At 42.1% G+C, this 11,118-nt stretch overlaps 2 protein-coding genes across 2 annotated transcripts; one reads left to right on the forward strand and one right to left on the reverse strand.

The window, feature by feature from the left end:
• Positions 1–2,777: 2,777 nt before the first annotated feature.
• Positions 2,778–4,974, forward strand: LOC129729829 (ATP-binding cassette sub-family G member 4-like). The gene is made up of 5 exons (XM_055688668.1): positions 2,778–3,066; positions 3,134–3,432; positions 3,491–4,084; positions 4,141–4,306; positions 4,366–4,974. The coding sequence occupies exons 1-5, from the start codon at positions 2,967–2,969 to the stop codon at positions 4,965–4,967; spliced, it is 1,761 nt and encodes a 586-aa protein (XP_055544643.1). The 5' UTR covers positions 2,778–2,966; the 3' UTR covers positions 4,968–4,974.
• Positions 4,975–6,677: 1,703 nt separating this feature from the next.
• On the reverse strand, positions 6,678–8,424 carry LOC129727825 (probable cytochrome P450 6a17). Its single transcript, XM_055686035.1, has 2 exons — positions 7,280–8,424; positions 6,678–7,222 (listed from the first exon to the last, which is right to left on the reverse strand). The coding sequence occupies exons 1-2, from the start codon at positions 8,361–8,363 to the stop codon at positions 6,807–6,809; spliced, it is 1,500 nt and encodes a 499-aa protein (XP_055542010.1). The 5' UTR covers positions 8,364–8,424; the 3' UTR covers positions 6,678–6,806.
• Positions 8,425–11,118: the final 2,694 nt, after the last annotated feature.

Here is an 11,118-nt window from a genome sequence, read left to right on the forward strand (position 1 = left end):
ACACTCTGACTATTGAAACTCGTTTACATTGTATAGTGTTTGTATCATTCACTGAACAGGAATGATATATATGTCTATGGCGACTTCAACCAACGTAATGCAGACTTTATTGTAGACATTGAAAATGAATCTATCTTACTCCCAGTCGTAGGCGAAAACGAAACACTGCAGTATCTTTTTGGCAAATCCTCAGAACTCGGTCTATATCAAATCAATCATGTCAAAAACAAACAAAATGCTTATTTAGACCTATTATTCACAAACTGCACTGAAGACTTCTGTGTAGATGCATCATTGACTCCCATCTGGAAAAATGAAGCATTCCACACAGCAATTGAATATTCAATAGTAATGAATAACACTTCGTACCCCAGCGACTGCGAGTACGAGGATGTACCGGAATACCACAAAACTGACTTCGAACAAGTCAAACGTAGACTTCGCATAATAAATTGGCGTAGTATAATTTGTAAAAAAAGAAATGTCAACGAAGACGTAACAAAATTTTATGAAATAATTAATCAAATTATATCAAAAAATGTACCTCTAAAAAAAGAAGACGAACGAACACCAACAAATATCCAGTGTGGTTTAATCCACAATTGAAGAACCTAAAAAATAGAAAACAAAAAGCACATAAAATATACAAAAAAGACAACAATAGCGAAAATCTTCAAAATTACCAAGAAATTTGCTGTCAACTTGACGCAGCCATTAAAATTGCACATGAAGAACATAATCGTAAAATCGAGCATCAAATCAAGTCTTGCCCTAAGAACTTCTTTAATTACGTAAAAACCAAACTAAAAACGAATGCATCTTGACAGTAATGTAGGACAAACTAGTAATGAAATATGTAGTCTTTTTGCCACTTTTTTCAAGAAATTTACACCACATATTAAGAAACAGATCGCGACCGCGATTACTTCTCGTATTTTCCTGAATTTTCGAATTCTTAATCTGTCAATCAAATATCTGAATTCGAAATTCAAAACGCACTTAAAAATTTAGACGCTACGAAAGGTCCTGGACCTGACAGAATAGCTCCAATTTTTCTCAAAAATTTGGCAGAAGAACTATCTACACCCTTACAACACCTTTTTAGCATGTCCCTAAAGAATGGAATTTTCCCAGAACTCTGGAAAACTTCATATTTAGTGCCAATTTTCAAATCTGGCGCTTAATCTGACATTCGTAATTATCGTGGAATTGCCATTATTTCATGCATTCCAAAATTATTTGAATCAGTAATTAATGAAAAAATCTTTCAACAAGTAAAACACCAAATTACAACTCAACAGCACGGCTTTTACAAAGGCCGATCAACTACCACAAATCTTTTGGAATTCATAACTTTCACTCTGACTGTAATGGACAACGGTAACCACGTAGAAGCTCTTTATACGGACTTTAGCAAGGCATTTGACAGAATCGACATACCATTATTACTCTTCAAGCTCGAAAAATACGGAACTGAAACAAAATTTTTGGAATGGCTGCAGTCATACTTAACAAAACGAACACAAATAGTCCGCTTTCAAAATTCCTTTTCAAACCCATTAGAAGTAACTTCTGGGGTTCCTCAAGGTTCCCACCTGGGCCCTCTTCTTTTTATATTATACGTAAATGATATTTCCTTTCTTCTTAAGTCAATACATGTGCTTGTATATGCTGATGACATGAAGCTCTTTATAGAAATAACCAATGCAGAAGACTTCGAAATATTCCAGAATGAAATTAATGTATTCTACACTTGGTGCAACAAAAGCCCATTACAAGTCAACATTAAAAAATGTAATTCAATAGCCTTTAGCAGAAAAACAGTAACACCACCTACAAACATTTTCGTAGGAAACCAACCAGTAGAAAAATGCAAAATCGTAAGGGACCTAGGCGTAATCTTAGACTCCAAACTTACATTCATAGAACATTATAAAACAATTATCAACAAAGCAAATAGTATGATGGGCTTTAGAAAACGCTTCGGCCACAATTTTCAAGACCCATATACAATCAAACTATTATATATTACATACGTCCGACCAATTATGGAATATTGTAGCATTGTATGGAATCCCTATAATTATGTTGAAAGATGTGACACGAGTCCATTAAGGCTTTATTCTGTAGTTTAAAATTTCCCAAAAAAAGTAAGAACTGTTTTTTGTGCATATCTGTTTTTTTAAACTTTGTATTCTAAAACGTTGAAAAAAGGAAATAGAATACCGGTTTCTATATACTTTTTTTTCCAAGTTTCAATTTAAATTCTTCACTTGATCGCTTTGAAGATAGTTGTTCAAGCAATATTCAAATTCATAAAGATCATTAAGCGCAAGTACATCTTTTCCCGATAGCCAAGTTTCCAATTACGTACCAGCTTATGACGCATTAAACGCCAGCGTTAGCGTTTGATTTTCCATTCACAGAAAACTAACGTAGGCACTTACCAATGTTCAAGATCCAGTGACGCCAAGCACGAAGTCTACTATACCCCTAGAGCAGTTTTATGAATTACAGCAAAGCAATACATTAGATTCGTCATACTGATCATCATCATCATCATCACAATCATCGCTATTGACCGTAAATGATCGACCGTCCATCAGCAGTACGTACAAGTGCAGTTGCATTTATGCATCCATACCATCCCTTTTACTGTTTTATCGAATGTACAAGTGCACCTGTGTGTCGGACTGCCGAGAGCCAGGTATGTGTGCGGTAGTGTTTTTCACCGTGCCGATCAATTAATTCAAACTTCGAATCAGTCGCTATAAGCACGTGCAGTAAGTTGAACGTATTATCTAAGCAGACATTTGGAGCTGACCAATTGCTCAAGTTAGTTAAGTTATGTACCAAAATTGGTTGCAGTGAAAAATGTGTGACGTTCTGATGTGATATCGCAAATTTTCGGATTTGCAAAGGGAAATAAATTGTGTGTAATCATTAGGTGAATCAATTCAATCAAAATGCCAGTCGTAAGTGAAGAGTTCGAATTGACCTCGAAGCCGCTGCTCAACTTCGTGCCGTCTACTGTGAAGTTTCAGCATGTGCACTACTGCGTTGAAGGTTTGACGCGTGTTAATCTAGTCCGATGTTCTATGGAAAATTATACAGAGCTTATTCATCGTTTCAGATAAAGACATACTGTTGAACGTGTCGGGAAAGTTTAAACATGGGCGGTTGGTGGCATTGATGGGACCTTCTGGGGCAGGAAAATCCTCCCTGCTGAACGTCCTTGCCGGAGTTAATCTGTATGGACTAACGGGATACGTCGCCATTAACGACGAACCGGTGGAGGAGAATGATCCTCGCAGTGTTTACGTGGAGCAGGACTGTCCGCTGATCAGTTGTTTAACCGTTCGCGGAACAATGACGTACGCCGTTGACATGAAGATGCCTCGTAGTACACCGAATAGAGAGAAACGAAATAAGGTACTGTATATACAAAAAAAATCGATAGTTTTGTTTTTACAAACCGCATGGGTTTTAGATCAGTGAAATTCTGGAACTACTGGGACTGGACAAATGTGCCACAACGCTGGTGAAAAATCTCTCAGGGGGTGAGCAAAAGCGCCTTTCAGTAGCAGTTGAGTTAATAAAGAACCCCGCAGTGATGCTCTTAGATGAGCCAACCAGCGGGTTGGACAGTGTGGCATCGATGCATCTCGTTTCCCACCTGAAATCACTGGCCATGGGCGGACGGACGATCGTTTGCACAATTCACCAACCGGCGTCGAATCTATTTCAGCTGTTTGATGATGTTTACCTGCTGGTTAAGGGACGATGTCTCTACTCAGGTTCGGTGGAAGGAATGGTACCAAAGCTAGACTCGGCAGGTTTCAGCTGTCCGGAGTACTACAATCCGGCGGATTTTGCGATCGAAGTCCTCACTTCCGATCGCTTTGAAGCTAAGGAAGCACTTATTGCTCAAACTACCGAAGAGCTGAGGCAACTCTTCGATGGAGGTCCTTCCAGCCCCACACTGGATCGGGGCAATGTGATTGTGAAGCGATACCAAACCCCTTTTTGGTATCAGTTTTTGGTTTTGTTCAAGAGATCGGCAATCTCCAGTACGAGGGACGACGTGAGTCAGACAAAATTTATTTCTGAATTGTTCTAAATCGGAGTGAACATTTTTAGTTCCTTTTGAAAATCAGATTAGGTCTGTATGCGGCGTTAGGGTTGGTGTATGGAATCGTTCACTACAACGTGGGAAACGATGCCAGTAAGGTGATAGCCAATGTGGGATGCTTCTTCCAGCTGATTGCCATAGTCTATTTCTCCAATGCCACTGCCGTAATTAACTGTACTGGAAACATCCCCTGCGTAACATGTCAGCATAGTAAAATTATGATTTAATTTCAGATTCGGAGGAAGCAAACGTAACGATCAAGGAGATTGCCAACAACTGGTACTCGCGAGAGGCGTATTTCTTTTCAAAACTACTAAGCGACGTGCCACTGCAGCTGATTTGTCCAACCTTGATGCTGCCCTCATTATTCTACCTGAGTGATCAACCCTGGCAGCTGGAGCGCTTTGCGATGATATGGGTTATGGTGCTTGCGGGTGGAATTATCGGCCAGTGCATTGGACTGATTGCGGGGATTTGTTTCGACTCGAAGGCACGCAATTTTGTGCTGGCGAACGCGTGCATCGTTCCGATTCTGTTTTCGGGATTTTTAATTAACGCCAAAGATTTGGTACCGTATCTGAAACCCTTCAGTGATGTGTCCTTTTTTCGGTACCAGTTTCATGGGATACTGCAGGCATTGTATGGTTTCGATAGAGAGAAGCTCAACTGTACGCAGATATACTGCTACTACAAGAAGCCGGCCAGTATTTTGGAACAGTTTGATATCGATCCAGAAGGGTTTTGGAGGAATTTGATGATTCTCGTGATATTGATTGGGATTTTCCAAACGATTATTTATTTGGCGTTTGTTGTACGTTTGAGACGAATAAAATGATGATTTCCTGCCAATTATTGTTGTATCTTTCCTTCACGAAATATATTACTTGATAACATAAAGCAAACGTAAACTTTACTGTAGAAAATGTTACTGACTTCTTTACTCTATAGTCTGTACCGGGAAAGCTCAGTAGCAAGAGACCCTGTGACGATGGTCCCAGGATCGGCTTACTACTGGGTAATCAGCGGGGCTTCGCGATCAACGGTGCGGACTATTTTCACCTTGCTATTTGGGCTATTGTATTCTGATTTATATTTAAAATGCACTTAATTATGTAAAGGAAACTATTTTATTGAAAAGAACTATTTTTGAACGAGAATATTGAGTGATTTATTAATATTTTCTATTGTGAGTGTGTTTGTGTGTGGGTGTGGGGATGGCTGATGATCGGTACGTACCGCTGCTTAAGATGACGCTGCTGCTGCTCGGTGTGGGCGACGCTGCTGCCGTTGCGGTGGCGTAATGCTCTGCTTCGTTGCTGCTGAGGGTTGACGCTGCTGTGGTTATCGACGAAGGCGGGGAGCGGGGAGGTAGCCAACTCAAACGTTGTCTGCTGGTGTTTCTCTCTGGTCTTCCCTCGTTGACGTAGATCGACAGGCCCAGGACGATACCGGAGTGACCGTGCCGAGAGGGGTAAGTCCTCCTTTGCGGTGATGGCTCTAAGCCAGAGGACTGTCGCTGGTCCTTTACGGGTTAGACGTAGCGTGCATCCAGGGCTCGCTAGGCCGGTCGTGTGCTGCTTTAACCGTATGCCACGGTCTAAACTGCGTTCGCTTGGCCAATTACGGGCCGCAACAACTCCTGTTGCCACTGACAACTCGTACAAGAACTCTTCTGATTTTCTAGATTTCAACGTTATGCACACGACTACCAGATACTATCTGATGATGGCTGGCAATTTGGGCTAGCAAGAAGGCTCTTCGCGCTCTTTTTTCCGCCAATCTTTTTCGATGGATGCGCGATATTTCACGCCTCAATCAATTTGACACCCATCTGTATAACAGCTTTCCTCCTCCTTAACAAATCTGTCATACTGGATGGGTGCTGCCCATTTTACAACCCACTTGTACCCACTGTGTGATGTTTATATTTTTCAGTGCGCTTACAATTTCTGGTATTTCTACTTATTTTATTTTGACTAACCCTACTAACCTATACCATTTACATACCAATACATTTTACTAACCCTACTTATGATAACCCTTAAATATTAACGTGAAAGTATGACTAAACATTTAAGCACAAATAAAAATCATACTGGATTCTGTAACCGACGGTTACAAAAACATTCGAAGAAGCTGATTTGATTTAATTTTTCGCGTGAATACACTATACCCAAAGCTTGCAACGTATAATCGCTTGCACGCAAGTAGAAAAATATTGCGTAAAATATGCTCGCCGATCCAGCTGACAGATGACCGCAGCATTTCATACAAGCGACGTCTATGTGCTGCTAGAATAAGCTCAATCGCGATATTTATGCGTAATAATCATTCCTAATTGAATACGTAGATTGTGAAAAGATTATACAGAGAATACAATAAATAGCATATCGTGTCAAGCGCCATTTAATATTGTCAATAAAGAGAATAAACTTAAATTTGCGATCAAAAAATTAGGTTCAAATTTGTACGCAGCTGTGAGCATCTTTTCAAACTATCAAATGAACGCGTACTGTATACAAATTATGTGAATTGCCGAATCAAATTAATGTTTTGATAATTAAAGTCTTTATTGAAAAGAAATGTTAACATAGCAACTCCTCAACTGACTAAATAGACAATATTTTTTCCGTCTGTTTCGAGCACTTCCAATAAAATTTATCCTCAACCCCCATCACAGCTTCTCAATGTGCAACCACAGTCCACCCTCGGAAGCGAGCAACGGATTGGATGCGATAAACCGTAGCTCCCGTGGAGTTTTGGGCGATAGCTTGAAGCGGAAGTTTCGCAACAGACAGGCTAATCCAACCCGTGCCTGCATCATACCGAAGCGCAAGCCAATGCAAATACGCGGTCCCTCGCCGAACGGAATGAATGCCATCGGGTGACGTTTGGCCGTTAGCTCCGCATTGAAGCGCTCCGGATCGTACCGTTCCGGGTCCGGATAGTAACGGGCATCGTGGTGGATCGAATAAATGGGCAGCAACACACGGTAACCCTTTTCCAGAGTAACGTTCATATCCGAGACGTGGTAGCTTTTGTTGGTGTTACGTAAAATGTTTGGCACTGGAGGATATTTGCGAAGTGATTCTGTTTGGAAGAAACATATTAGAGACTATACAATGGAAGGAATTAAAAACAACATACCGTTAATACAGTTTTCAACATATCTCATTTCGTGAACTGCCTCGTAAGTCATAGCACCCTCATGTTTGGCCAGAACACTCTCCACATCTTGTCTGGCTTTTTCCTGCAATTCCTGGTTTTGTGCCAATTCGTACAGACAATAAGACATTGCAGTGGATGATGTTTCAAAACCTGCCAGGAAAAACACAAACGCCTGCGCGGCTATCTCATTAAACGTCAACCTTCCCAGTCGCTCCTCACTACCATCGTCGATAGGCTGATCGTTTTTGAGCTTAATCAACAAATCCATAAAATCATTCCTACGAACATTATTTTTCTCACGGTATTCGATCGTTTCTCGCACTGCATTCATAAAGAAATCCGCTACATCTGGATCGGATATTCGAACGTTCAGCGCTTTTGCCAGGTCCCTAAAAGTAAAGCTGAGAATTCGTCGTAGAAATCCCATAGGAGTTAAGGCCAAAGCTTTCCTTCCCATTTGTCTAAACTTTGCTTCCGGGTCCTTCAAACTGTTGCACTCCAAACCGAAGGCACAAGTCCCAATAACATCAGTAGTAAACCTCGCTAGAAACTCTTTCATTTCAACCTCTCCGCCACTTTCCGCTTCAACCAGCATGCATTTGCGGAACTCTTCGGCCACCGCTGCAACAGTGGGATACATCATCTTCATCTTACCCGTGGTGAAGGTTGGTGTTAACTTGGCGCGTAGATTCTTCCACTTGACGCCTTCCATTGAAACCAGATGAGCCGTGATTGGATCGACCTTTTCATTGCTATAAATTCCACGGTCGTGAAAATACTGGAAGTCTTTAATGAAAACGTCTTTTGCGAAGTCCAAATCCAAGATCAGAGCCACAGGATTAATGAAGAAAAACATTCCGCCAAACTTCTTTCCACTATCTTTGAGTTGCACGTACACATCTTGCACAAGCAGCGCCAAATGGCGCTTCCTCATGCCCTTGAGGTTGCCAAACGGGAAGCCAGCTTCTGCGTAGGGAACTCCCCGACGCTTCCAGTAAGCGTACCGCTTACCCATTGCGTAAAAGCCAAGCGAGATGGCTAGCAGAATTAGGTAGAACAACATTTTGATTTTTCGGTTTACTCGCGCACAACGCAACGCAACGACTACCGATGGGGTTGTCGCTCTCGCTATTTGTATGCTCTTATCTGGTATTCTTGTCTCACTTGGGATTGCTGATAAAAAACAGATGATACAGGTTTTCGGTGTTTTCGAGAGAGATTTTTGGCGTGTTTTCGCTCCAAAGTACGGGGAGTAATTTTATGACGTGAGACTCACACGGTCGCTCGCGGTTTCTCAATCGATTCGCAATGGTAATAATAATTGAGTAATTCGTCATAAACACGGTTTGGAGGGAGTCATGATTTGGCTGTGTATTGATTCAATTATTAGGTAATAGCTTTTAAAATGAATCATGATATGACAGAACTTAGGTTAGTGGAAAATTTTTTCTGTTAAGAAAGATAAAGAGGGGAACAAATAGGTGACATCGGAAAGTGAATATTAGCAACAATATTGGCTCCAGATAAACAAGCAGTAATCTTTTCATAGCGAACGGCAAGAAATTGTGTTACCGATAGCGGTCGCTGCTATCGGTTTTGGTGTATGAAATTTGATTGAGAATGAGCATAATTTGGCCTGTGCGGCATATTCCTGATACTATCCCCCTACAATTATGAATCACTTAAGAAGATGTATAAATACTAGGGTGGGGAAAAATAATCGATTTTCCAGAACCAAGTTTTTTTGGTTCCTTTTGGGGCCCCAAACAACCCTAAACTTACCGGAAGTCGATTGGTTTTGTCTCCGCTTGGCGCATTGCATTTTAACTTTCATTCTGGCATCACCAGCTTGTTTGTTCAGTCGAGTTTGTTTACGACGATTTATTTATACCGTTTTTCTGTAGTGCTTTCACACTTTTCGGCTATTGTACACCGATCGAACTCTTATTTGTTCTCATTTTTGTACCGGGCAAGTGAAGTTTTGTGAGAATAACCGCTAGCTTTATTTAGTGAATTTTTCGACGTGCTAAGTGCAGTGTTTTTGTGTTTGCAATCAGCTTGCTTTCTCGCACTGTTGTCCTTCTCGATTTTTTTTTCAACAGCGCCATCTTTCCGTCAAATATACAATAAGCATATCCTCAAACCCTCCGATTGAGTCATCACAACGTATTGCGAAGATAATTTATTCCCAGACTGTCCACTTCACCGATAAAGTGCTGCTAGTGGTGGGTGTTGGAACTTTATATATTACTATGGCTAAAACGTGTGCAAAGTGTTCCGATGCTATTTCGGGCATTGATTTTGTTACCTGTCGTGGTTATTGCGGAGCGACATTGACATTGACATGAGTACATGTGCTGGCGTGTCACGCGCGCTGCTAGGGTACTTTACTTCGCACAAAAAGAACCTCTTCTGGATGTGTGACAATTGTGCCGAGTTGTTCGAGAATTCTCATTTTCGCATGCTGTCATCCAATGCTAGTCCACTGCCACAGCTGAACTCGCTAACCAACGCGATTACTGAACTACGTGACGCAATCAAACTACTACATACCAAACCGACTGCCCCAATAGATGAGGAAAAAAAAAACCGACTGCCCCATTCTCACCGTCACTACGCAATCGTTGGCCTGCAGTAGATCAACATAGGGCTTTCAAGCGATCCCGTGAATCAGATGCGGCCCCACGATCCACGGACAACTGCACTGTCGGTAGTAAGCGGACTCTGAACAGCTTTGTTGTAGCACCCGCTACCAATAACATCGAAGATAAATTCTGGCTGTATATATCTAGGATTCGGCCTGATTTCTCTTCGGAATTTTATGTCAACCATAGCGAAGGCCTATCTCGAGACCGACGACGACCCTGTCGTTGTCAAACTCGTCCCGAAGGACAAGGGCATTAACACCCTTACGTTCGTGTCCTTTAAAATTGGAGTTGATCCTTCCCTAAAGGCCAAGACACTGGATCCAGAAACATGGCCGGAGGGTACTCTCTTTCGTGAATTCGAGGATTTTAAAGCACCGAAATTTCGCGCACCGCTGAAAACCAAAAAAACAACGACACCGCTCTTGCTATCCCAAGTTTCGTCTCCATCAACGCCCATGACGAATCTGTGCAAAACTCGGAACACTCCCTCACAACCGCTCTACCGAATGAGACAACAACAGATTACTCCGAAGGAACCACTGAATTCACCTATCCAACCCGCAGATGCCACAGGAACCGATCCACCATCTTCGATGTCCAGGTAACAACTTACTTGGATAAACCGGGATGCACGCAACAAGGTTCAATGGAAATCCCCTCTGACTCTGTTTCGGTTCTACCTTCTCCAAGAATTGACAATCTCTCCGTTTTTCATCAAAGTTCCTGCCAACAGAGCCGTCCCGGTACCGCACTCAGAGGAATAGAGGGGATCTTCCAGTCTGTTATCCCTGGCAAGTATTCGACACAAGCGTGTTTCGATTGCTTTTTGCTTTCCGATGTTATTTTAAATTACAGCGCTGAAACCGAGCCCTCTAATCTTGGAATGCAGCTGCAACCGGGACGCACTGTGGAAAGCAACATGGAAGCCCCCGGTTCCTCTGCCCCAGTCGCGCCTATTGCAGCCAGCGCTCATCACAGTCGTCTCGGTCCTGACGGCAGACGTGGATTGGGGGTCTTCCAACCGACTTCAGCAGGCGAGTTTAACTTTGAATCATCACACTCGATGCCTGATACCTTCGCATTCTAGCACTCCCAGCACTTCGAGCTGCACATCAACAATACGATCAACAAGCTGCCTGCTCTCTACCCGCCACCAGGAGGTCAACGTGT

Source organism: Wyeomyia smithii, chromosome 3, assembly GCF_029784165.1.
Source record: "Wyeomyia smithii strain HCP4-BCI-WySm-NY-G18 chromosome 3, ASM2978416v1, whole genome shotgun sequence".
Taxonomy (NCBI): domain Eukaryota; kingdom Metazoa; phylum Arthropoda; class Insecta; order Diptera; family Culicidae; genus Wyeomyia; species Wyeomyia smithii.

Coding starts and splice junctions, on each gene's coding strand:
- LOC129727825 (XM_055686035.1), bottom strand. CDS start 8,363: ATGTTGTTCTACCTAATTCTGCTAGCCATCTCGCTTGGCTTTTACGCA. Junction 7,223..7,279: donor TGTTGAAAACTGTATTAACG/GTATGTTGTTTT, acceptor TCTTCCAAACAG/AATCACTTCGCAAATATCCT.
- LOC129729829 (XM_055688668.1), top strand. CDS start 2,967: ATGCCAGTCGTAAGTGAAGAGTTCGAATTGACCTCGAAGCCGCTGCTC. Junction 3,433..3,490: donor ATAGAGAGAAACGAAATAAG/GTACTGTATATA, acceptor CATGGGTTTTAG/ATCAGTGAAATTCTGGAACT. Junction 4,307..4,365: donor TGCCACTGCCGTAATTAACT/GTACTGGAAACA, acceptor ATTTAATTTCAG/ATTCGGAGGAAGCAAACGTA.